The 26,359-nt window shown below is 38.4% G+C and overlaps 2 protein-coding genes across 6 annotated transcripts in view; one reads left to right on the plus strand and one right to left on the minus strand.

The window, feature by feature from the left end:
- Positions 1-26,359, minus strand: part of LOC127544650 (uncharacterized) — a 53,761-nt gene that overhangs the window by 21,675 nt on the left and 5,727 nt on the right. For 4 of the 5 annotated variants that reach the window (XR_007949496.1, XR_007949495.1, XR_007949497.1 and 1 more), the window contains exon 2: positions 14,065-14,152. Coding sequence is in view for 2 of the 5 variants with exons in the window: in XM_051971411.1 (XP_051827371.1) it covers positions 14,065-14,152 (88 nt within the window). In the remaining 3 variants the exon portion in view is untranslated. Of the gene's footprint in view, positions 1-8,534; positions 10,038-14,064; positions 14,153-26,359 lie in introns of those variants that run through there. The other variant, XM_051971412.1, reaches the window with a different exon arrangement.
- Positions 729-25,848, plus strand: LOC127544648 (zinc finger protein 397-like). Its single transcript, XM_051971409.1, has 3 exons — positions 729-1,360; positions 8,311-8,485; positions 12,625-25,848. Exons 1-3 carry the CDS (start codon positions 989-991, stop codon positions 13,554-13,556), a joined length of 1,479 nt encoding a protein of 492 aa, XP_051827369.1. The 5' UTR covers positions 729-988; the 3' UTR covers positions 13,557-25,848.

A 26,359-nucleotide genomic window follows, 5' to 3' on the forward strand; every position in this document is an offset into this window, starting at 1 on the left:
CTGCCTCATATGTTTCCAAATAATGTGAACTTTAAAAATGAAACAGTTTCATAATAAAGTTATTCATATTGAGGTAACTTAAAAGATTTTTTTAGATGTGAGGTAGGAAATTTGGGGCTTTTGTGGGAAAAAATGTCTTTTAAAATTTCAAATTAAATTTAAAAAACAATATGAAAATTTTATTAGATGATAATTAAAGTCCAGTCCGGTTCTAAATCTGGAGATGTGATGCTGGAGCTCAGGAGAGTGAGTGCAGGACATATTTGAGTTATTAACATAGCAGCTAGCTGAGAATAAAGGAGTGGCTTTAGTAACTCACGGAATAAGAGGGCTCAGCGCAGAGCCCCTGGGAACACCCAAGCTTAGGGACTCAGGAGTAGGGGTATGCTAGAGCCAGCTAGTCCTGGCTTACAAGAGCTGATTGTTAAATTTTCAAGAGGTCAATTTAACATTTTGTTCTTTGTTTAGACTTAAGATAGGGAAATGTTGATAATACAGATCAAACTTAAATGTATTTCGTGTAAACTTGTTAAAAAAAAATCTGTAGAGACAACTATTAAAAAATTACGACATTCCTAGAGTATCTAGAGGAGGATCTAGCACAGAGGAGGACCTTGCACGTGAAGTTTTTTGGATGGACTACTGACACCTCGAGTCCTCCTCGCAGCCTAGAGCGGCCCCAGTGTTCGAGAACGGAACTTCCTGTGCTATGGGGCGGGCCCGGGGTCCCGCCCCCCGCAGCCGAGAGGTGGAGTTCTAGGGTAGCCGAACGGGCGTGGCCCCGACGTCCCGGAGTCCGGCCCGCCCATTTTACACATGGGGAATACTGAGTCCGAGCGAGACTCAGGCGCTGCTCGTACGTCACCCCGCGGGCCCTTGGCTGTGTGCGCTTCTGGTCCCCCCGAGCCTGACCTTCGGGCACCGTGCGTCAGGAACGTCCCGGTCCCAGAGCGAAGCGGCAATCTCGGCATCGAGCAGATACGGGGCCATGGCGGCCTTCGGGGCCCGGGTGGAGCCGCCGCCTCCTCCTCCTCAGCCTCTGCAGCTGCCTCTGCAGCCGCCGCAGCCGTGGGCGGCGTCGGGCCCGCGTTTCCGCTGGTACCGCTACCAGGAGGCGGCCGGGCCGCGGCAGGCGCTGCGGAGGCTCCGTGAGCTGTGCCGCCAGTGGCTGCGGCCCGAGCGCCACAGCAAGGAGCAGATCCTGGAGCTGCTGGTGCTCGAGCAGTTTCTGACCATCCTGCCGGCCGACGTGCAGGCCTGGGTGCGAGGCCGCAGCCCACGCTCCGGGGACGAGGCGGCCGCCGGCGTGGAGCTGCTGCTGCGGCTGAGGCTGCAGCAGGAGCAAGGGGCTGAGCCGCAGGTCAGCGCCTCGACGGGACAGGCCCGAGGGAGGGGGAGGGGCAACGGGGAGATGGGAAGATGGACGGCAGGCAGTCCTCCTCCTATAGCGGCCTCCGTGGCAGCCCTTGAATTACAAGGGCCAGCACTTAATGTATTAAGTCAATATGTTATACTCATATCACATGTTGTTATGTGATATATGTAACATGACCTGTCATCTTATGTGATCTGTCATACACATCATGCCATATTTTTCTTATGTAACATAATATGCATATTACATTATATTATATTATAAATTCTATTTTGGGGATAGAGTGCTGGACCTGTATTTCACATGCAGCCGCAGACATTTACTGAAGGTGATCAGTAGCTAGGTGATCTGGGCAAGTCTTATATGCTTCATTTTCTTCATCTCTTGAAAGAAGGAAAGAGGAATAATAGTAGCACCTGCTTCTCAGAATTATTGTGAGGATAAAGGGAAATAAAATATCTCCAGTGCCTTATATGTATGCACTTCATTGGTGAGGAAATTGAGGCAGGCAGAGGTGAAGGTATTTGCATGGGATTATCCAGCTAGAAAATGTCTGAGCTCTGAACTTCCTCACTCCTCCTGGCCACCTATCAGCTACCCTATGTACTCTCAGTATGTATGGGTAGAGGGCTGGTCTTGAGTCAGGTCCATCCTCTGGTCTATGTGGACCATGTGTGGCTTTGACCAAATTAGTTAACATTGGTGCCTCCTGGGGAAATGCTAAGACAACAAATTGCAGAAGTATTAGTCTGCATTGTAAGTTTTGCCCACTTCCAAAAAATCACTGGTCCTTTAACAAAAACAAACAATACATTATTAGAAGTGCTTTAGCTAAGTATAATAAACCAAATACTTTTATGAGGTTAGTATGGAAAGCTCATTCCTGACTGGGGAGTATCCCCCGAAGGCTTCATTGAGAAACTTGAAGGTCGGGTTGGATTTGGAAGGGAGGGAGCATTCCAGGCAGGGTTAGTCTGCCTGACAAAAAAAAGTATGGCACATTTATTAAGGGTCTAATACATGCCAGGAATTGTGCTGAGAATACAGAAAAAAGTAAACCGTTCCTATCTAGGAGTTTGACTGTAAAAGGGGCAAGAGATTGAAGATTGGTGGAGGCCTGATAATCTGGGAATGAACCAGGAGAAAGAAAGAGATTGAAGATTAGAGGGGGAAGAAGAGGAAAATGACTTTCTGCTAACTGTGAAGAAGGGTTGGCCTTGATGAAAGAAGATCAGATATAGTTTGGAAGCTAGAGAGTAATTTTTTTGGCAGGAATGGAAGATACATGGAATGGTGATTCTGGCTCTTTTACTACTTGTGTGACTTTTGAGTGAGTCACTTCAACTAGATTTAGTGATCTATGATTATGACTAATTCTGTGAGGCTAAGAAAGGTTGGTCTAGGCCATGCTGTAGAGGTCTTTAAACCAAAGACTTTTGAATGGCACCGTATGGGAGTCGCTGTGTATTTGTTTCAGCTTTGAGTCTACCTGTTTGTCTCCATGTGAGGGCAGGTGCTTCCTCAATCAAACCAAATTCCCACAGAAATTGGAATCCTTCATTTAGTTCATCAAGTGTATTTCCATTTCTGGGATAGATCTTTTTGTGCTATAGACAGTTGTATAGGCCTTTAGTTTGAGCTGGGATTTTCCTGGGTGTAGGTGGATAAACTCTTTAGAACCCTTAGTTATAGTCTTCAAACCATGGCTTCAGAATGCAAGCTTTAAAATAGACTCCACTCTGAGTTCTTGGCACACTGCTCATTGCTTTTCTGTATTTCTCCAACTGAAGCAATCTTAATAACTATTTGGGTTTGGTTTTCTGGTTTGCTACTAATACTGTTTTTGCATATTTCTTCCTGAGCTTTCTGGCTTTAACTAGAATTATGGTTTCACAGTATTAGAACTGCTTTTCATGGAATTGTCATAGGACAGTTGTCTCCTTCCCTTGAAAGATGCTGTATCCCCAAAACTAAGGTCTAGACAAAGCATACTTGTTTCTGAGTGTTTTGTTCTAATGTGCTAGTCAAATCTGTACTCAGGAAAGTGAAGAATTTTCCAGGGCCTTCTGTGAATGTTTTCTTTATACAGATTTTTACATTATCCTTTTGAAAATAGGAACACATTGCCAGAACTGAGCCTCCTTCAAGAGAAATCCCTGTGGAATTTCCAAGGCTTTGAGAGGGTTCTGAATTTTAGGCTTTTTAGTTGAGTCCAGTCTTGTTGATTGACATCAGGGGGTACTTTTATTCATTGTTTAGTGATTCTAAGACTATCTCATCTAATTCAGGAATTTTTTTCTGCTTCATCTGAACAAGTGGTCCTACAGCTCTCTTCCCTAAATTTCCCCCTCAATCTTCTCCAGGCTCAGCTTTCCACAGAATCGCATAGCTGGAAAGGATCTTTGAGTTCACCCAGTCCAAAAATCCCTTTTGCATCATCTCCAACATGAACTTATTCTGCCATACTGTAAGCCCTATTGTGTGAGGGAAGCCTGCTTTCTTCTGAAGTTTTTCTTCCCAAATTGGATGAACTCTTTGATGCTTTCATGTTTTCTGTTTGCATATTTTGCACATCCTCTTCTTAAAGCACATCATGTATATAGCTTAAAAATCTGTTATGGATTTTACCTTAAAGTAGTATACAGTACTTCAGGACATATGATCTGTAAACTTAAAAAAGAGGAAATTGAATTCCTTTGGGAAAAAAAATCCACAAACAATGCAGTTATCTCTTTAAGGAACTTGAGAAATGGAACAGCTTTTGCCTTTGGAAATACCATATTCATACTTTTGGGATAGTTACTTGACAACAGAGAAGATCTTAGAAATTTTTGAAACTGCCATCAAACATGAAACTGGATCAAAAATCCAGGACCAGAGGATTTAAGAAGTTCTGTTTAGATTCTATAAACTGAGTATGTTTGCTGCTGAAATAGAAGTAGATACTCCTAACGATTTGGAAGGGACCATCACTATATGGACCTAGATCAATCCATCCAGATCTTACACTGGACAGATGTTAGCAGTAATTCTTGAGAGAATGCAGGTTAGAACTTTTTGAATGAAAATTCAGTTTTTGACTTATCGCTTTTTAATTACTGTAAGTAATTACATAGTTTAATTAGATGCTTTATACTTTTCCAGTATACATTTCCACCATAGGGATTGATACTGCTGTACAGATATACAAGCAGGTATTTGAAAATTCTTTTTTTTTTTTTTTTAAATTTTTTATTTAATAATTACTTTATATTGACACTCGTTTCTGTTCCGATTTTTTTTCCCCCCTCCCTCCCTCCACCCCCTCCCCTAGATGGCAAGCAGTCCTTTATAGTATTTGAAAATTCTTAAGGGTCCATTTGACCAGGATTCAGCGCCATTCTCACCAGTGAAAATATTAAAATCTAAAATTTGACTGATGCTTTTAAAGCTGTCATACTTATGCACACAAATTTTTTAAGGTACTTGGATATGTCAAAGTTAGTGTTTTCCCTTTGAATCCTCTGCTAGAGGTTTTAAAATTCTTTGGAGGTCATCTGTACACAAATTTCAAACAAGGTCCATAGTAACAGCAAGACAAGATTTTTTAAATGTCAAAAATAAGGTCTGCCAAATAAAGAGCTCTCTATCTATGGCAAAAGAAGAGAGAAAGATTGATGGAAACTGTACACAGAGAATAGTAAAGTAATTCATTCAACCATTCATTGAGTTGGTTTTTCAAGTTAAATATATAATTGCCTGTTATTTCATACACAGGAGTACCTTGACCCAAAGACAGGGCTTGAAAGCATATTTATATATATGTATATGTTAGCTATATATACATAGATGTATATATTATGTGTATATGTTTATATACATACAGATAATAGAGTAATTGCCTAATTATATCCTGGAGATCTTAGCTTTAATGATAAAAGGAATCTCAAGTGTCAGTAGAATTGATGATAAAATAAGGACAGCTAAGTAGCACAGTGAATAGAGTACCAGGCTTGGAGTCAAGAAAATTCTTCAGAGTTCAAATCTGGCTTCAGACACTTACTAGCTGGGTGACCCTGGGCAAGTCATTTAATCTGGTTTGCTTTAGTTTTCCCATTTGTAAAATGAACCAGAGGAGGAAATGGCAAACCATTTCAGTATCTGTGCCAAGAAAACCTCAAATGGCATCACAAGGAGACAGACGTGACCGAATAACAACAAAGAAATAGAGGGTTAATTTTCTAAAACTGAAGTTTAACAGTCCTTTGTTAGCTTTGGAACTTATAGGTTGAGATTCCTGTACTCACTTTTATTTTTATTTTTAATTTTCAAGAGTATAGACCTATAAAAAATATCTCGCACTTCCAGATGTCTCTCATTGCATATGTTTAGATTCCTTATTTAAAAAGAAATATTTTATAAGTTGTATGTGTGACAATACAAGTGAACTTTACAGAGAAGCAAACAGTGGTGAGTGGAGCTATTAAATAAGTGATTTTTTTGTTGGATTCCTTTGCTCAATATAATTAGTTCTACAATCCAGGAAGGTTACCTTGATCAGTGTCAACATATTAGTTTACTTTCTTAGAGATCAGGAGTCAAGTAGTCTTGTTTTAGTTATTACTCATACCTGAAAAGCACACCTTCCTCACCTTCATTTTTCAAAATTCTTTTCAAAATAATTTCTTTTAGAGCTCAGCTCAGATGCCATTTCCTACATGAAGTCTTTCTTAACCCTTCTCCTTATCCCATCCTCATCACCTTGTAAATATTTTGTCTGTACCTGGCTAATCCTCAAGGGCAAGTACTTTTCACTCTTGTCTTTGTGTTTCTTCTGTTCAGCATAGTGCCTGACACATATTAGAGTCCAATAAATACTGTAAATTGATTGATTTTTTAGTATCCTCAGGGTAAGTAAAACTATTGACACAAACTACAACTCTTGTATGGTAGTAGAGAGAGCAGTGTAGAATTATTCCTCTTATCTTCTTCAGTGAATTTGTAAAATCTGTAAGTTCAGAGACTATCTTCAGTGTCCTTGTGCAGGGTTGAACACTTAGGAATTGCTCAGGAAAAACAGAACTAGAGAAGGTCTGATCATTAAATCTATAGGGACCTTAAAGAGCATCTCGTCCAGCTTCTTCCTTTTACAGATGGGGAAACTGAGATATAAAAGGGGAGAAAATTTGTTCAAGGTTTTACTCTTAAGGCCACTGTGTACATTTGTTTGGTACAAAGCACCTCTCTAGATTCTAGGGGCAGAAAAGGTGGGATACAAAGTTTAAGTAAGCTCTTAGTCTAGTAGAGATGATAAACACAAATAACTCTAATACACAAAAATTCATGATGAATCTTAGCATTTTAAAACATAGTGTGAAGTCATGGCATGGCTGTTACTGATGGATCAAAAAAAAAAAAAATCTCTGTGGAAGAGGTAGCATTTTAATTAAGTTTTAAAGACTCAATGATTCTGAGCTGGAAGGGCCCTCCTATATCATGATTTACTGGCAAAGAAACTAGCATTGAGGGGTCAAGTGGATTGCCCCATGCTGTAGAGTCAGTTTTGAACTAGGATTTGAATCCACATTGTTGGACTCCAAATTCAGCATTTTTCACTGTACTGCTGGTACGTACTTCAGGAAGGTAGAGGGGATGAGGAAATGGGAAGGAAGATTTTTTTTTAAGTGCAAAGAATGGGGGAGAAAAAGGCACAGAGGTAAGAGAATGCTAAATGTTTGTAGGGTAGGGTACAAAATATTCCCATTCAGAGATTTGTCCTGGCCCAGAATGGAGCCAGAAATAGCAGACTTTTGACTCCTAAAACTTTTTCTTACCACCACCATACATTTTCTACCTTTTGCTTTAGAAAGAAAACTGAATTTCAATAATAAGACTGAATTTGAATCCTCGTGCCATCTGCTTATTCTGTGATCTTAAGCAAACTGACTTTTCTGCTCTACTTTCTCATAAAATGAAGACGTAAAAGAAAATTATCTCTAGTCCCTTACAAGTCTGAGATTCTATGACTGGGTTTTTTTTTTCCCCAATAAATCAGAAGTTGGCCTGTCATACAAGCTTAGAGACCCCTTGCTTTGAGAAATGATAAAAACAGGAATGGTGATTAAAAGGTAGGGCCAAATTCTACGAGGCAGCTCTCATGGATTCACTTGCCTGTTAAGACAGATGTAATGTAGCCAAATTTCAGAGCCATCTCTAGTAACAGGAACTTTTTTAAAGCAGGAATTATACAAGGCAGGGAGTGGGTTTGAATTAAGACTAAGAAGATTATATTTAAATATAGTTTTCTCAAAATGTGGGTAAGGTAAATTGCAAGTAGAAAATTCCATTTATGTTGGTGTTAGAATTCTTCACCTAAATCTCCTGTGTCTGGAACCCTTCCTATTTGTCTCTTTGGAATCTATTGTATCATTTTCATGGGGGAATGGGTTAGAGCAGTAGGCTTGGAGTTAGGAAGAGTTGATTTCAAAGCCTGCCTCAGACACTCTCTGGGCAGGTCATTTAACCTGGGCCTCAATTTCCTTGAATATATAATCAGAGGATTAGATTCACCATCTGAGGTCTCTTCTAATTCTGAATCCATGATCCATATCTATACCATATACCTTATCTGTTATAGCACCCAAAGTTTTTCTCAAATGCTTTCTATTGTCTATCGTCCTATATACTTGAATGGTATTTATCTTCATGAGCCCTGCTGGAGCTTCCTGGATGCCTCCATGATTTACTAGTATTTATTGTCTTTGCTACTCTCCTGCCTCTTTCCCCTCTGAATAAATCTAGAAGCAAGAGCTCTAGGTGTACTTTTGGCTCCAGGTTCCCAGAAAAATGGAAACTTCCCTAGAGCCCAGGGATAATTCCTGTCACTAAACTAAGGGTAGACTTCCCCTTTCTTCATAGTTGTGTTCTCACCTGCCATGTTCCTAATGGTCCCCTAGGTACCAGGCTTTGCCCAGCAACCAGAAGTGTTGTCAGAAGAGAAAGCAACAGAGATGGCAATCCTGGGAGCAGTGCCAGAATCATCGACTTTGCCTCCAATCAGTGATTCCTCAAGAACAAAGTCTGAATCACTTCAGCATGGAACCCTAGTCTCCCTCCAGGATCCCCAACAAGGTATTCTGTCTTTCCCATTAGTGGGACTTAATGATTTCAAAAATCTATGATCATTGGTGCAAGCATTCTGCTGATGGGTTTATGCATAATAAGACCCTTCAGCCCAGAAACCTGCTAGCAACTCCCACTTCCCTTTGGTGCTTTTCATCCTCCCTTCCCAGGAGATGTCAGGGAGGGTATGATTATCTCCTTTTTAGTGCTTTCACCTCCCTTCCTGAGAAGTCAGGGGGATCATGATCACCTCCTTTTCGGTGCTTTCACCTCCTTTCCTGAGAAGTCAGGGAGGGTGTGATCACCTCCCCTTGGGGGTTCTGACCTCCCTGAGGAGTCAGGGATGGCATGATCACCTGTGTTCTAAAACAAAAGAAAGCGGGAGATGTAATGGGCTGAGGCTTGAGTTGATGCACTGAGGTCCCAAGCACATGAGGCTAAATAGTAATTGGACCATACTCTATTAATATATAAGCTTGGAGAAAGAATGGCCCCCGCCCACTCTTTGTGCAAGTCCTGATGTGTTGTATAGGAAATGACGATTCTGGTGGGTGAAGAGATAGCTCAGTGAGTAGAGCACCAGCCCTGAAGTCAGGAGGACCTGAGTTCAAATCCAGCCTCAGACACTTAACAATTTCTGGTTGTGTGACCATGGGCAAGTCACTTAACCCCAACTGCCTCAGCAAAAAAAAAAAAAAAAAGCAAAAAGAAGAGAAACAAACAGAAAAGTCGTCGTCGCAATGGCAAAAGCAAGCAGTCTCTCCTCCCCTTCCTTTTTCACTCCCCTGCCTCCACCCACCAGAATCGTCATTTCCTATACAACACATCAGGACTTGCACAAAGAGTGGGCGGGGGCCATTCTTTCTCCAAGCTTATATATTAATAGAGTATGGTCCAATTACTATTTAGCCTCATGTGCTTGGGACCTCAGTGCATCAACTCAAGCCTCAGCCCATTACAGCATTCTATCCACTGAACACAGATCACAGCCTCTCTTTGCTCTATGAGTTGCTGTAGACAAATAATCATTTTTCAATTTACCCAGTAATGAGTTCTGTTCAATCTGGCTATGCAAGTCTTGATAAAAGTATCTTAGTAAAACTGCTGATATTCTATTGCTATAGACTTCGAAAATTCAATCACTAATATGCCAAAATGACAGTAGAACTTTGATCAGTTAACTACAGCATGTCACAGTGATAATTATAAAGCCTTTCATTTCCAAAGAGCTTTCATAGATATAAGTTAGCCTGAGTCACAACAACCTTGTGAGACATATAGTACAAGTAGTAAAACTTCAATTAAATAGAGATTAAAAGTAAAATTTAGAGATATAAAAGTGACTAGCCCAAGGTTGCATCAAACTTGAGTCTTTTTAAAACTCTTGGTCCATTCAAGAGGTAATGCCAAGATATATAATATAAATTATAAGTAAGCTACAGGAGAAATAGAACTATCCTTACCCTTCCTCATAGCTACAGCCTCTGAATTCTTCCCCATCTCTTCATCTGTCTGCATTCCCCAGTTCATCTTCCTCTTTTTTGACACACCTTACTAGGTTCTGGGAGTGAGAAGGATAGATAAGGCACAAATCCTATTGACAAGCATCCTATATAGACATATAAAGTAACTGAGATACAAAGAAAAGGAGGTAAGTGGCACAAAACTATGTTGTGAGAAATAAAAGGGAAGAAATGACTTTCACCTGTCATGGGGGAAAAGGAAAGAAATGTCACAGAAAAAGTCACAGAAGACTTCATGCAGTGGATGACTTTTGAACTGGGTTTTGAAGAAATAGAATAACTTCAACAAATGAGAGTTAGAAAGTATCTTTTCCAAGGTAGGATTTTAGTGAGAGCAGTCAAGAATATAAAGGAAAGGGAAAGCTCTGGACTACTCTGAGATTAGCCCAGTTTATTTGGAATGTAAAGTACTTGAAAGGGATTAGAGAAAGTTAAGATTGGGCTGGTTGATTGGAACTAATTTGTGGTGGGTTTAGAATGCCAGAGTTTGGAGATTATCCTTTGTGAGGTGTTCAGAGCCATTGGAGGTTTTTTAGTAGAAAAATAACTTGCATTTAGTCTTGTTTTAAGATTACTGAGATAACTTTTTGGAAGTGACTATCCAGAAGGTGAACCTAGAACCAGTGACACCATTACCTCCCTCCTGGCAAGAAGCAAAGTTTAAGCAATATTGGGATTGGGGGGAATGGAACAGGCTAGATGATAGGGTTATTAACAGAGGTGGAAATGAAGAGATTTGATGATGAGAAGTGATAAGCATCTAAATTAGAGTGATTGCTCTGAGTAGAGAAAAGAATATTAATTTGAGTATTTGTATGGAAACAGCCTGAACCAGATATAAAAATTGGGATTTAGTATTATTAGACGAACAGTGGTACTACTGAAAGAAATTGGAGTAGGGGGAAGGGTCAGGGGGAGAGCTAAATGAGTTTGGATTGGAGTAGGTTGAATTTACATTACTGGCAGAACATACTGACATGTTCAGCAGGCAGTTGGAAATACAATACTTTTGAGGAGAAATGGCATGTGGCATTTTGGGCTTAAAGGCAATAATTAAAACTATGATGGTATATGAAAGTCTAGAGAACCACCCATATTTAGGGGCTGCATATAAAAAGAGATATCAAAAGACAGAGAAGTAGAAAATGGAAGGAGAATAATGATAGTATCCTTAAAGCCAAAGGAAGAAAAATATCGGGGTGGTCCACAATGCTGTATGCCACAGAGAGATTAAAAGAGGATAAGGACAAAAAAAGAAGTCATTGCATTTATTAATAAGAAGACCTTGATAACTGATGTGTCCCCCACTAAGAGAAGTGGAGCAGAAATCAGAGTGAGGGAGGTTTAAGGACTAAGTTTTGAAGAAGCAGACCCAGGAAATGTGGCAGTAGTGATGTAAAGGTGAGGATCATAATTTGAAAGTTGACATGATCAGGGGAAAGTTTTTATAAGAGATGATAAAGCAGAATATATTGTAAATTAAGGGCTAAGAAGCAACAGAGAAATTGAAAAAAAAGCTCTATTGGATGAAATGCAAAGTCTTTAGTGAATAGAGATCCTCTCTAAGATCTAGCTTTAACTTGCCTTAGTAGCATTGTTTTATCAATCAGTAAAGATTATGTGCCAGACACTGGCTGGGTTAAGCACTGGAAACACAAAAAAGAGGCAAAAAGATAGTCCCTGCCCTTGAAAAACCTACAATCTAATAAGGGAATTTACTTGCAAACAAATATATACAAAACAAGCTATATACAAGATAAATAGGAAATAATAGAAGAAGGCATTGGAATTAAGATTAAATTAAGGGTTAGAAAAGACTTCCTACTGGAGAAGGTGAGATTTTAGTTGAAACTTAAAGGTCAGTAGTGAAGGAGGGACACTTCCAAACATGGGGAATAACCAAATAGAATGTTGGGAATCAAGATATGAAGTATTTTGTTCATAGGGAAAACCAAAAGGCCAATATCACCAGCTCCTAACAACTATGGGCTCAGAGTTACCTTTTGTTATCCCCCCCCCCCCCGCCCCAACTACCTTACATTTATTAGATGCTTAATAAATTTTTATTGAAACATTTACTAATTGAATTAATTAATGATGAAAATTCATTTGTTGAAATCTAATAGGATTAAGGATCTGGGGGATGGGTTATCTTTATCAAAGAGGAGGTCTACTCTGATACTGGAGGGAAGAAGGAAAGAGTATTTTAAAAAGAATTGAAGAGTAAAAGTCATAAATTGAATATGAAAAAAAGGAAGACGTTTCAGGAGAAAGGTTGAGGAATATGAAAGAATGAGTCCCTACCCATCCCTGATAATCCTATTGAGCTCTATCTTCTTGCTTTTCTCTCCTACTCTCCTTTTTTCCCAATCATCTCTCACATCATTTTGGTGTGCTGTGTCCCTTTCATTCTTCTCTTTCTCATTGTTTCTCCATAATGAAATCACTATTAAAAAGGTCATCACCCTTTTGTTGAGGCTTTAATTGCCCTGAGCTATAAGGAAAAAAAATTTGGAAAAGGATAAACTAAAATTGGGGAGGGGGGGAGATAAAGTCCTTTGTTTCATGCCTTAATGGTGTCCTTTGTCTCAAGTTAACTAAACATTTGGGTTTTCTTTATTTTAGATCATGAAACCAGGAATGTGACTGAGGAGTTAATTCTAAAGCAGGAAATTTCTGAAGAAGTGGAGTCTCAGTGGATGGTTTCAGAAAGATCCACAGAGGAAGTTCCCCAGGGACCTATGTTTGGAGAAGTCCTTGAACAGGAGGTCAGGTTAGAGAGGCATCTAGGAAAACCTGGGGAGGAAAGCCTGAACAGACCCCTTTCTTTGGAAAGGGGTTTCAGACCAGTGACAGCAATTCATCAGACAGCCTCTATAGGGGAACAAAATCAAGAATTTGATGAATTTGAGAGAAGCTTCAGTCTTAGTTCAAACCATATTACAAATCAGAGATTTCCTATTGAAGAGGATGCTCATTGTGATACGTGTGGTGAAATCTTTCAAGAAACCTCAGAGCTCATTGAACATGAGAAAATTCACATCGGAGAGAAACCTTATAAATGTGATGATTGTGGAAAGGCCTTTGGTCGAAGCTCACATCTTATTCAGCACCAGAGAATTCACACTGGAGAGAAACCCTATGAATGTAATGAATGTGGGAAAGCCTTCAATCAAAGTTCACACCTTGTCAGACACCAGAAAATTCACACAGGAGAGAAGCCCTATGTATGTACTGAGTGTTGGAAAGCCTTTAGTCGGAACTCAGTCCTTATCAGACATCAGAAAATTCACACTGGAGAGAAACCTTATGAATGTAATGAATGTGGGAAAAACTTCAGCCAGAGTTCTGGCCTTAGGAAACATCAGAGAATTCATACTGGGGAGAAACCCTATGAATGTAGTGAATGTGGGAAAGGTTTCAGGCTGATCTCGACCCTCATTCAACATCAGAGAATCCACACTGGAGAGAAGCCCTTTGAATGTGAGGAATGTGGGAAAGCCTTTCTGCGGAGCTCAGGGCTTGTTGAACACCAGAGGAGTCATTCTAGGCAGTGAGCATCCACCCAGCATATAGCACCTTCCTTTATGAACAAGGCAGGCAGCATTGGCTCAAACTGATTCTTCATCTTGGATAACTCCAAAACATAAATTAATTTCAGTTGTGTCCTTTTTGCCCAACAAAGAACTATGTCAGTCTCTCTGAATATGAGTGTCTTACTTACCTTATAAGATCTAATGCAAAAAAAGAAGCTGGGGATTAAGGGTGTCCTAAAAGGATACTCCCTTATTGAATGGAGGGAGGTTACAAAAGTACTATCTTGAGTACAAGGAGGAAAGTGGACTCAGGTGTGGCTCTTGAAACAAAAAGATACTATGGTAACAGAGTCAAGAGAACTGAGAGATGAAATTCCTATGACATTCCAGTGAACCCAGAGGAAATCTGTTTAACGATGCTTGTAACTTTCCCCTCATTTGTTCTTTTCATTGACCTCCATCTCCCAAGCATCCAATCCATCTTCCTATAAAGAGCAGCAAAAACCTTAACAAACCCCGTGATACCTACATATTCTTGCCTCAGGACCAGGGGGTGCAGAGATAACTGGGAAACTGAGTTCTTTGTTTTTGAAGGAACCTGGGTTTAGTAGTGGCACCTAGGAAAGAAGAAAGGGGTTATTAGGAAGCCAATCTAAAACCAAGAAGTGCCTCTGAGTTTTACCCTAGCAGAAGGCCCCAAATCCTAGTGGGAGGGATACCTGAAAATAGCATGCCTCATTCCAGTTCTGCTGTGTCTGGCACTTGAATGCCTCTTCAAGATTCAGATGACCCAGGTGTGACCTAGATTTTCTCATAAATCTGATCTCATATCTATGGAAAGAGCTAGGACCTCTTCATCTCTGTCCCTCTCTTCGGGGGACAGAAATATAGAAATAGAAAGTTCACCTAAAAAGTCCTTTCCAATTATAATCCTTGTTCCTATTATCTTCTGCCCACCAGGCTCTCTTACTTTTCCAACTTCTAGAATGCAGTTTATGGGGATACATAGTAGACAGAGTAGGAACTCCATGTAAGACAGTGTATATATGTAATACCAAGAACACTGGATCTGGAGTTAGAAAATCTGGATTAAAATTCTGGCTGTTTTGCTCACTATCTGTGACTCTGGGCAGTTCTCACAACTTCTTTGGGTCCCAATTAACTCATCTGTAAAACAGAGAGAATGGAGACAGAGACAGAAAGAGACAGAGGGAGAGAGACAGATAGAGGGGGGAAGAGAGAGATATGTGTATGTGTGTGTCCATCCATGTGTGTCCTGAACATTTTTCCAAGCTAATGGAAAATAGGTAAAGGACTTATTTTACCAAACTGCAGAGGAAGGTGGGAGAAGGAGCCAGCATGCCCTGGTCAGAATTGGCCTGCTTTCAGGAGCTGAAGGAAGATCCCTGTGTAAGACATTAATAGAAAATGAATGGATAATCAAGTTTGGGCAGGAAGGGTGAAATGAATAGCCATATGCATCAATCTCTTTACTGCCACTCTCTGATTCCCTGCAAATGTGACTGCCTTTCTCACTAGGAAATTCAGGCAGCTCTTTCTAAAGTTACAATAATTTCTTTAATTGTTAAATGTGATGGCCTTTTCTCATTCTTCATGGGCTTTCCCTTTTTTCAGTATTAGACACTGTTAACCATCCCCTTCTTCTGACTCTACTCTTGGCTCAGTTTGTTGTTCTCTCAATGTTATTCTGTCTGATTTCCTATTCTCCTTTGCTGAATCATCATCCATTTTTTGCCCCAAATGTGGATGTTCCTTAATGCTTTGTCTTAGTACTTGGGTCAATCTAGAAGCATATATTGAGGACCTACTATGTGCCAAGTACTCTGTTAATTGTTAGGGAATTGGGAGATAAAAGTAAAACAATTCTTGGTTTTGAGAAGTTTCCAATCTAGCTGGGCTAGACTACATGCATATATAGATATTCTTAAAATATATATGTTATTTGAGGGAAGATACTGATTGCTGGGGAGGAACAGAAAAGCTTCAACTTGAAGCACCAACTTTTTTTTTTGGGTGCTTGAGCTAAGTCCTGAAAGAAACTAGAATGATTCTAAAAGGTGGAGGTGAGCAGAACTATAATTCAGGTTTGGACAATAGCCAGAATAAAAACAGTGCCGTAGAGCTATAAAGAAAAGCAACAAGGTTACTTCGGCTCCTGTTTATCCTGTCTTTGAGACTACATGGAAAGTTTAAGTATCATTGGCTCCCAAGTTTATATATTCCATCTTGAGAATGCTCCTGAATTCCAGTCTTGCATTCAATCCAATTCAAAAAGCATTTGTTGCCTGGCACTGATAGATGCAGAAGATAAAAGAATAAACAAGATGGTCTCTGCTCTGAAGGAGCTTATATTCTACATGGGAGAAATCAGGAAAGGCTTCCTTTAGGAGTTGGCCTTTGAGCTGAGTTTGCAAGGGGGATTTTTGAGGCAGAAGTGAGGAATAAGGGCTTCCAGGCAAGAAGGGACAGCTTCGGCAAAGAGATGGAGAAGAAATATGCTCAAACACTTGAATATGAGGAATAACAGTGTGAAATTGGTTCATAAAGATAGGTTGGGGCTAAGTTATAAAGGTCATTAATTGCCAAGCATAAGTATTGCTTTATCTTAAGAGGTGAAACTCACTACTGGATTTTTCTGGATTTTTCCACTGGATGTCTAGTAATCATCTAAAATTCAGATTGAAAGCAGAATTCATATTTCCTCAAAGATCTATCCATCCTAATTATCCAAGTTTATCACCTTGACTCTTCCTTTTCCATATTTGCCAACCTCTGCCCCAGTTAATCAAATCTATTTTATTTCTCTTGTGTCCCTCCTATCAGTTCTCTTTTTTGATTCAAATTGCCATCACCTTAGTTCAGAACCTAATTACATATAATGTGGACTATTCTAATAACCCAATTTTCTGTTTACAATTTCTCTTGTACACAGCAACCAAAACTTATTAAAATGGGTCTGATTTTTTGTCTCTTCTCTCATTATGTTCAGGGGCGGAAAAAATTTTCTCAGCCTAATCTTTAAAACCCTTCATAATTATTAATAAATAATAACTTATTGATAGTTATTTTATATTACTCTCCTCACATGCTAGTTTCAACCAAACTGGCATACCAGCTTTATGTACTAAATTTGACATGCTATCTCCTGTTTCTGTGCATTCATTCTAGACCCTGCCAAACATTTCAAGGCTCAGCTCAGATTTTAACCACACGCCACCTCTGATCAATCAGTGATTAATGGTGTTCCCTCATATTCCCTTATTTTGACTGACTTAAGTACTTAATGTTGAGAACAGGGTTGTCTCTATCTCCTCAATGCACATACATGCTTTAAAAATGTTTGTTCTGCTGCCCACAAAATCTTAGAATTGACAAGAATCCTCTATGATGGATTTATCTACAGGAGCCCTCTTTTAATCCTTTTGCAACCTAGTAGGGTGGGCATGATACAACTATTGAGCTCAGTTCAGTACATAACAAGTGCATAGATAAGTAATTCACAACCTTATATGAGAGCATTAGAAAGAAGCAAGCAAAGTTGATCTTAGATGGATTTTCTAGCGTATCTTTTTGGACTGCAAATAAGATTTATATTCTAATCTGGTCTGTGATCCTGATTTACTTGCATGAGGTTAAGTCACATCTTTTCTATAAAATGAGGTATTAGATTGGATCCCTTTAATTTTTGTAGCTTCTGAGAGCTTGCTCCCTCTGTTATACTCTTTATTTTCAATCTCTCTTGATTCTCTTTGCCACTGGCTGATAACATGCCAGAGTTTCCCACATCCTTAAAAATTTTTCACTTGAATTGTAGCCATATTCAAGTGAAGAGAATATATAAGCCAGATTTTGCCTGAAAAAATTTATCTGACATTGTTGCATTCAGCAGAGGAATATTTGATTTCTGTAAGAAATCTTTTCTCCATTTTTCACTTAGAAGCTTTCTGTGCACATACCAATGCCTTAGAAGAATGTTAAATTGTTATGATGTCAAATAATAATGGGGATTTTCTGTTTTATTCTTCGATGAGGGTAATCTGATATCACAATTAACTTGTGTAACTTGTTAGAGATGTTGATCCAGGAGATGTGGGCACACATGTCTTTATTGGATGAAATAATTTACTGTTACAAACAATTTTGCATTGAGTTTTCTCACTGGTCATTGTAGGAAGGGGAAGTGATTTTTGTGGAGTGGGAAGTGATTTAAATGTCATTTCAATAACTTTATTGCATTAAAATAATGTTGACAAAAGGAAAAAAAAATCTTCACTTATCCCTACCATCTTCTCATGTTCCTATCAGTATTTTCCCCTTTATAGCCAAATTCCTCTGAAAGCATTATCTATGCTTGCTGCCTCCATTTTTCTCATCTCCTACCCATATGTCAACTTCTAATTAAAACCAAGGTTACTAAGAATTATTCTCAGTCCTATGTAGCCCCTCAGCAACTTTTGACACTTTAGAAGACATCATCATTCCTTTATTCTTATGATGTTATTCTTTCTTTTGGTTCTTCTATCTGCCTAATCATTCTTTAATCAGTTTTGGGTCATCATCCTTTCAACCACTAAATGTGGGCAACCCCTAAAGCTTTGTCCTGGGTGGGCCGTTGTCTTTACACTTGTTTGGTTTTGATATTGGCTCTGTGCAAATAGCACCAAAATCTATTTAGCCTTAATCTGTTTTTAAATCATCTTCACTTAACTGCGGATTTTCTTTTAATGTCCTGTAGACATTTCAAACCCAGCCAGGTTCAAATAGAGCTCTTATTTCTCTCCAAATCCTTCCTTCCAAATTTTATAACCACAGGTTTATCCATGTTTTCCCTCTCTCACCTCTCAGATTCAACCAGTTGTTAAGATGTGTCACTTCTCATTTCCACCCACTTGTTCTCTATTTAGGCAGCTTCTATCCTATTTCAGGCTCCACTAGATTATTAAAATAGCCTCCCAATTAGAATCTCCATTTTTTCCTCACTCCATCCTCCTCATAGCTGTCTAGTTGATAATGGGGAGTTACAAATCCACCATCACATTTGCCTGCTTAAGTTTCAAGGGCCTCACATTACTACCACAATAAAACATAAATTTGTGATCCTGACGTCTAGGATTATCTTATATTGTTCTTTTCATGTTTTTTATTCAGGGCAAGCTAACCTACTACCTATTCCCTGTAAGCAGTATTCTGTCTCCCACCTCTGACCTTACATAGGTGTTTTCTATACAAGGTGGCTGATGTACATGTCCTTAGAATCACCCAACTCGCTTTCAGAGCACAACTCGGTGCCATTTTTTGCATGTCTTTATCCTGCCAATTTTTAGTTCTTTTTCTTGAAATTTTTTTTTGAAGCACACAGTGGTTTAATGAATGTTTATTAATAGAGGTGAATCTTCTAGGTGCTTTCCTGTTCTACTAGGCTTTTATGAATAACCTCTCTCTGGTCAGATCTCACATAATCCACACATGCCTTCATTCTGTACTTCCACTGCACCAGTCAAGGAATCCTTTCCTCTAAGCCATCTCTTCCTTATGCTAATTTAACTTCTCTCTTCATGTAACATCTCTCCTGAATCCTCTAGCTCTCCTAAATCTCCCAAATATTTAATACCTTCTCTAATTAAACTTGTTCAGTAACAGGCTAGTTCTCTGTCCAAACTTTTCTAGTTTCCCCCACCACTTTTTCTTACTTTTTAAAAAGATATCTTTTTATTCGAACAGAAGTGAGTACAAGGGATAATGTAAAAAATTACCCAGGCATATGTTCTTTCAATAAAAATTTATAATAAAAAAATTGTATCCTCTGGGTAAAAAAAAAGATATCTTTTTATTTTCAAAATATATGCAAAGATAGTTTTCAATATTCTCCCTTGCAAAACTTTTATGTTCCAAAATTTTCTCCCTCTCTTTCCCTCCCTCCCTCCCCTAGATAGCAAGTAACATAAGTTAAACATGTGCACTTCTAAATATATTTCCATTGTTATCATGATGCACAAGAAAAATCAGATCAAAAAGGAAAAAAATGCAAGCAAATAACAACAACAAAAAAAGGTGAAAAAACTATATTGTGATCCTCATTCAGTCCCTATGGTTCTCTTTCTAGATGCAGATGACTTTTTCTGTCACAAACCTGTTGGAATTAGCCAGGCTAGTTTTCTAACTCCAAGATGACCAACCACATCTTTGAAGTTCCTTCATGGTCCCCTAAATAATACTGCAGAAGTAAAGGCAGCTATGTTTCCCACAAGCTTAGAAAAGCAGTTCTTCCTTTTTTTATATATTCCTCACAGTTTTCTCTATCACCAGACTGCAATGTTGCATAGGGAAAAGTATAAAAAACTTCCTTAAGATTTACTGGTGTAAGACTTTATTCAGTTTCTCCATTTTGTTTCTCATACTGATGAAGTCTGGAGAGCAGGGAAAGGTTTTTTGTTTTGTTTTGTATTCCCTAGCCAGTCAACTAACATTTATTAATCATCTATTATGTGCTTGTAGTGTTTAATAATATACTTTTTGATAATGTTCTTCTGATGGCCTTGTGTTGCTAAATTAGAAGATAATGCTTTCTGCACTCTACAAGAGTACACTTCTTTGTAAAGTATTCTTCAGAATGATTTGGAGTCAAAAAACATGTCCATAATCCTTTAAGAGTGGATATAAAGCCTCACCTCTCCTCCCTTACTCTTCTTGAGGGGGAAAAAATAGTCTTTTTTTTTATGTGCTCTGTGCCTTATTCTAAGCACTCAATGATTCTCTCCACTGATAATGCTAGACTCAAGCTGCCAGCAGATTTTAGCCCCTGAATTCAGGTGGTGGAGAGTAATTACATAGTTTTCCCATCAGGGAAAACCTGCTTGCACCAGAAATTTGAATGTCTAGGCTCCCAGATGAAAAAACATAAGCTCAAGGTCAGGCCCAATATAGCACATTCTATTTTCTAGTGATTCTGTGTTCTACCATATTTTACAGTAGCACATTCTACTGATTCATAGACAGTGGTTACTGTCTATGCTGTCCATAGTAGTTACTTCTACTGTTGCATTTCACAAACTTCTTCCTATCCTAGACCTCCAGGATATATTGAAAGTACATTCCATAACTTCCCCATACTACCAATGTTAAGATGCCATTTTCAGGTGGCTTCTAGTTGTATGGGATCACTATTTAGCTTGGTAATACTTAGACTAGACTCATTGAAGCAGGTTGGGGTCCCTTTAAGAAACTGTATTTCCTACTGATCTGTGAGTCCTTTCAGAGTCCCAGCCCCTCCTGGCTGAGATATAGCCTCCCTAGATAAGTTGTCTTTCCAGGATGCCAGAGCCTTTGATTCAATTACAAATCTTGGTCAAAAAGCATACCTTTGAATTCCAATAGGAGATCCGGACTTGTCCCAGCCCCCACTGGTTCTGATGTGCTCAGGCTTCCCAACTCCCACCAAGACACCCAATATAATAAGCTTCCATCAACTAAAGTCTTTGCAGATGGACCTCAGTGGCTCGCTCAGCTGCCAGGACTTTTTGTCCACTGAGAACTGCATTCTCAGTGCAAAACTCCATTTTCCATAGATCTGCCACTATAGAAGTCAGTCTCTGGGTAAACTGATTTCTACCTAATAATAAACTTTCATTTTGCAACTAACATTCGGGAATGAGTGAATTCTTTCATTCCTAAAACCTGTGGCCGATTTAAAGGGGATTCTTAATAACTCTCTTATAGCCAGCCACTAACCTCTAGACCACCGGGAACCTAGACCACTCTAAACCTCATCACCATTAATAGTTCTCAAGTCCTTTGGATCTTATTTTTGCCTTCTCTGATGTTGCAAATTTGTCCAGCTGGATAAGCATATCCATTAGATTTGTCTAGTCATTAGAAACGGAGTGTCTTCCAAAAGTGATTTTGGAATAAATCACTCAATCCCTGCTTCCCAGTATATACTAAGACTCCCACACTCCTAACTCCTTACTGTTCTCATAAGCCTAAATAAATTCCAGAAATAGTCTCATTCTTGTTTGATGCTGGGTCATAATGATACTGACATTAAAAAATGCAACAATGTCAGAAACTGTCAGTTTCAAAAAATGTTGGGCACTTAGATGATTAATGATATTGTCTCCAAAAGGACAGGGTTTCCTACTTGCCCTAGAAAATATGTGGGATATGATCCCTGAGTTTTGTACCATGTGTGCTAAAGCATTTTAGTTATATTTGTTGGATCGAATTGCTCCAAGAATTTAGTGCTAAATATATGGCACCGTCCTATCCCTACTTCAGTGTTTTGTATCACCATCCCCACTTCTAGAGTAATAAATAGAGGTAGCTGTCGCCATTGTGATCTGGACAATCTAATCACTCATGGTCATGCTCCTGGGCCATGAAGTGATTTTGATAAGCAGTTTAAGACCAAATCTGATTATTAGTCTGTAATCATGCTCCTGTATTAGTGCCCTTAAGTCAGCTCAGGAAATCGAGGGCAACTGTGTAGCCCTTGTAGCCATCTTTCCTCTAAGAAAACCACAAAACTAGGGAATGGGTGAGGAGAGACAGTGGGAGTCACCAGAAACTTTTGTTGGCTCCTGGGAAATAGGAGACAGCTACCTTAACCCACTTCCCACAATATATGATTCTGTTTTATCCAAACCAAAATCTGAATTCTGCTAATATCCTTTTCCCCATTTGTTTCCTAAACAGTTTTATTTCTTGAAAATTGTCCAAGGTTTGGGTGTTGCTTCATTACTACTGTTACTCTAAGCTATTTGCTAGAACTACAGCTGTGGCCAGGAAAGTCACATGACCCAAGCTGCACAACCCAAGTTGACAAGCAGCTGTTGCCTACACCTGCTATTAGGTCTCATTTTCAACATATAAGGGTGGAATAATTCTTAGACTCAAAATGTCATCAAGATCAAATCAGTAACTAATTTATTTTTTCTGCGTGCCAACTAGTTGTTAGGAGAATCATCATGATGAAAAAAGTGTGACTTGTATTACTGAAATGAAATAGAATCGTGTACATTGCCAAAATAGGAACAAAATGAACAGAAGTAGAGTCTGCCCCATAACCCCCTACCAGATGGGCTATCTCCAACTTTGGGGTTTTTTTTGGTTGTTTTTTGTAAATGCCAGTCCTTGTCTTATGAAAACAAAATTCAATTGTCTCTGTGTGCTCTTAAAAAAGGGCATCATGGTGCAGAGGAAAGAGCACCTCATTTGTAATTAGAGGATGGGTTCAAATCTCAGCTTTATTTATTACTACTTGACATTGAGCATGCAATCTTTAATCTCTAAATTTCAGTGTCCTCTTCTGTTAAACCGCAGGTGAATGGATTCAGCAGTTTTCTGAACTTTTTGACCCAAGCTCCCCTTTGCATTCATTAATTACTGAGGACTTCTCCCAAAAGACTTCTTCTGTTTATGTAGCTTATATTTATCAATATTCATCATATTAGAAAGTAAAACAGTATTACTATGAAAGTAATTTTCACTCAGACAATAAAAATTTATTGTCTGCTGTATTCTAGGCACTATGCTAAGCACTGGAAGTTCTTGAGGCCCTCTAGGCATTGTTAGGCCATATTTTGAAAGCTACTTGATAAAATAATACCTATAATCCCTTTCAACTCTAAACCCTATGATAGATGACCTGGAGAAAATGAGTACTACCAGACAATTTGTATTTGATTAATGAAAAGGACAGGGAGAAGATAATCCTCTCAGGAAAACAACATCTAAGCAGTGGTATAGAAAATAGTGAAGGGCACAAATAAAAACCTGTAAGATTAAAAAAAAAAAGTTTTCTTGCTCATTGGTACTTTTCAGATCTGAAATTTCATCAGTATGGGAACTCCAATAATACAAGTTATATCTACACCCCATGCTGTAGTATCCTGGTCTATACCTTCCCATAAATTTCCTACCATAAATACTCTATACTATCCACTCAGTTTGCTGCCTCTAGCTCTCTTAACCTTATATAGGAGTTCTAAATTCTACCCCTACTGACCTCCAGATCACTCCCATTAAATCCTTCCTGGTAATTAAAAAAAAAATTCAAGGAAAGAAAATTTATACAATAGCTACATGTTATATACCATATCTATAACCACTGCTTCTCTTTCAAAAGGAGGAAGGGTGTGTTTCCTCTTTCAGTTTTCCAGGACACTATTGTTCTAACAATATCTTTTACACCAACAATGGCATTCATTTTTTTAATTGGTAATGTGCTATATATTACTTATGTTGATCATATCTTTCTTAATTTTTGGGTGGCCTGCAACTTTTGATTCTTTGGAGACCAGTATTCCTGTTTTACAGCAATTTAATATCACTAGAAGAATATTAGTGTTTTAAAAAAAGGAGGGGCATTTGTTTCAAAAAGTTTGTGGTTATTAAATATATTGCTCAACTTGCCAAATATAATCTAGCCTACTCTCTTCCCTCTTAAGTTCTTGGTGCAGTTCATTGTCCATGCACATTTTTAATCCAAGATTTTGTACTAATAGACCATCTTTATATATTAACTATCTAGCTACATATCATTTTCTAGATTTTTCTCCCATTTTGTTTTTCTTGTGTGGATAGTGTAGGCAAACTCTTGAATTATTATGAGGACCTCATTTAGGAGGCTCTGCAATATTTTAGTGTTTTAAATGATCTACACAGTATTATCTGCAAAGAGGATGATATAGAGAATATTACTACCTATTGATAAACCCTCTTTCATGTCAAAAGAGGGGTTTGTGCCAGGCACTCTTTTAAGTGCATCGAACACAAAGAAAGACAAAATAGTCCCTGTTTATATTCTGGTGGGGAGACAACATGCAAACAACTATATACATACAAGCTATTGAGAGGATAAATTTGAGGCAATCTCAAAGAAAACTAGTCCCAGAGGGAGATTGGGAAAGTCTTGCAGTTTTAGGATTTAAGCTGGGTCTTAAAAGAAGTCAGGAGATAGAAATGAGAAGGGAGAATATTCCAGGCATGGGAGATAATCAGTGAAAAGGCACAGTTGGGAGATGGAGTGGCTTGTGTAAGGAATAGGAAGGCCAGTGTTAACTGGATTTAAAGTCAGATTATAAAAGGCTTTAAAAGCCCAAACAGGATTTTATATTTGTTCTGGAAGGTACAAGAAAGCAGCTGGAATTTATTTCATAGGGCAGTAGCATGGTCAGATCTATTCTTTAGGATGAATACTTTGGTAGCTGAGTAGAAGATGAACTTGAATGGAAAGAGCCTTGGGCCAGGAAGACCAGCCAGGAGACTATTACAATTGTCTAAAAATGAGGTGATAAAAGCCTGTACCTGGGAAATAGCTGTGTTGGAAGAGAGAAAGGTACATATAATTATCTCTTTCATATTTCTAGGACTAGGGTTACACTACCTCCACGATCTGAAAAATCCACATAACATTTTTTTGCTTTCCCTTCATAGCAGAGAAGAAGTTTGAATATTTTCTTTTTATTTTATGGGATGCTTATAGTATATTATAATAAAATCTGGGTTAGCTATTTGAGCATAGGCTCTGTGTCATCTGCTGGCCTTTGTATGTTGGTCATGGCTTCTACAAAATTGTCAAACAATTCCCATTTAATTTCTTATGCCAAAACTGCAGTAGGAAATATCACAATGTGTAAGGGATAACTGTATATGAGAAATATGAAAGTAGAAATGTCAAGACTGGCAATAGATTGGACATGTAAGATGAGTGAAGAACTGAGGGTGACAATGAGGTTGTGAGTTTGGATGTCCTGGACAGTTATAGAGAAGTGACTTGATTTGTTGACATGCACAGGAGGCACCTTATTGGAGGAGACTCTTTGAAATAGCATTTTGTCCTATGAAATAAAATAATGTTATATAGTTAACACAACATAATGGGATTTTATATTCTCTATACTATATGGTTGTGTAACTACTGTAGAGTGCCATTTTATAATTGCTTGTCTATTGCCTTCTTACTTTTCATTGAATATGCCTTTGATATGTCTGTAAATTATTCTTACAAAGATTTTAAGATTTATATTTATTTGTCATTTTTGGTAGTAATATCCATATTTATGATATGGTCAATTAAATTTTTTTGTGATATTTGATGCTTGCTAGGTCCAGCAACTCTTGGATACTTCTCAAAGAAAGTATTCATGAAACATAAATGTGAAGCTTGTATGTGCTCTGTAAACCTCTTTCATTTCATAATTTTGAGCCACATTTTCTGATGTATTTTGATGTTCTCTGTTGTTTCTGCCTTTGTATTGAAGTCATTGAATATTAAAAGCATATATTGATTTAATTTTGAGGATATTAATGAGTTCTTTCTTGAACGTGATTATAGGTTATTCTGCCTTGAAAACCTTTTTCTGTCTTTATTTTTTAAATGTTTAATGTTTATTTTTTAATTTAAAAATTTGTTATATTATAATACTTTTGTAATGCTCATAGTTATTATAGTTTCATGACTTTCACTTCTATTCAGCAGCAGGTGAACAAGATTGAAGGTGAAAATGTAAGAGTAGTCTGGTTGAAGCTTGGCAAGACATGATGGATGATAGGACAGAGGCTAAAGGATTTTAGTATAGAGTTGAACTGATTCAATAAGGCATCCTCAAATCCTCCAGAATTTATTATCTTTCCTGACACTGTTTCCTTAAGATACATGGGCTCTCTTGATGCTCTACCCTAATGATCCTTGAGCACCACTACATATCCTTATTCTGTATGCTTAAGTAAAGAAGGCTTTTCCATCACACAGAGGCAGAATTCCCCATTGTTGTTCCCCTTGGGCTGTCTTCCTCATTTAGAGT

The sequence above is a fragment of the Antechinus flavipes genome, chromosome 1, assembly GCF_016432865.1.
Source record: "Antechinus flavipes isolate AdamAnt ecotype Samford, QLD, Australia chromosome 1, AdamAnt_v2, whole genome shotgun sequence".
Lineage (NCBI taxonomy): Eukaryota > Metazoa > Chordata > Mammalia > Dasyuromorphia > Dasyuridae > Antechinus > Antechinus flavipes.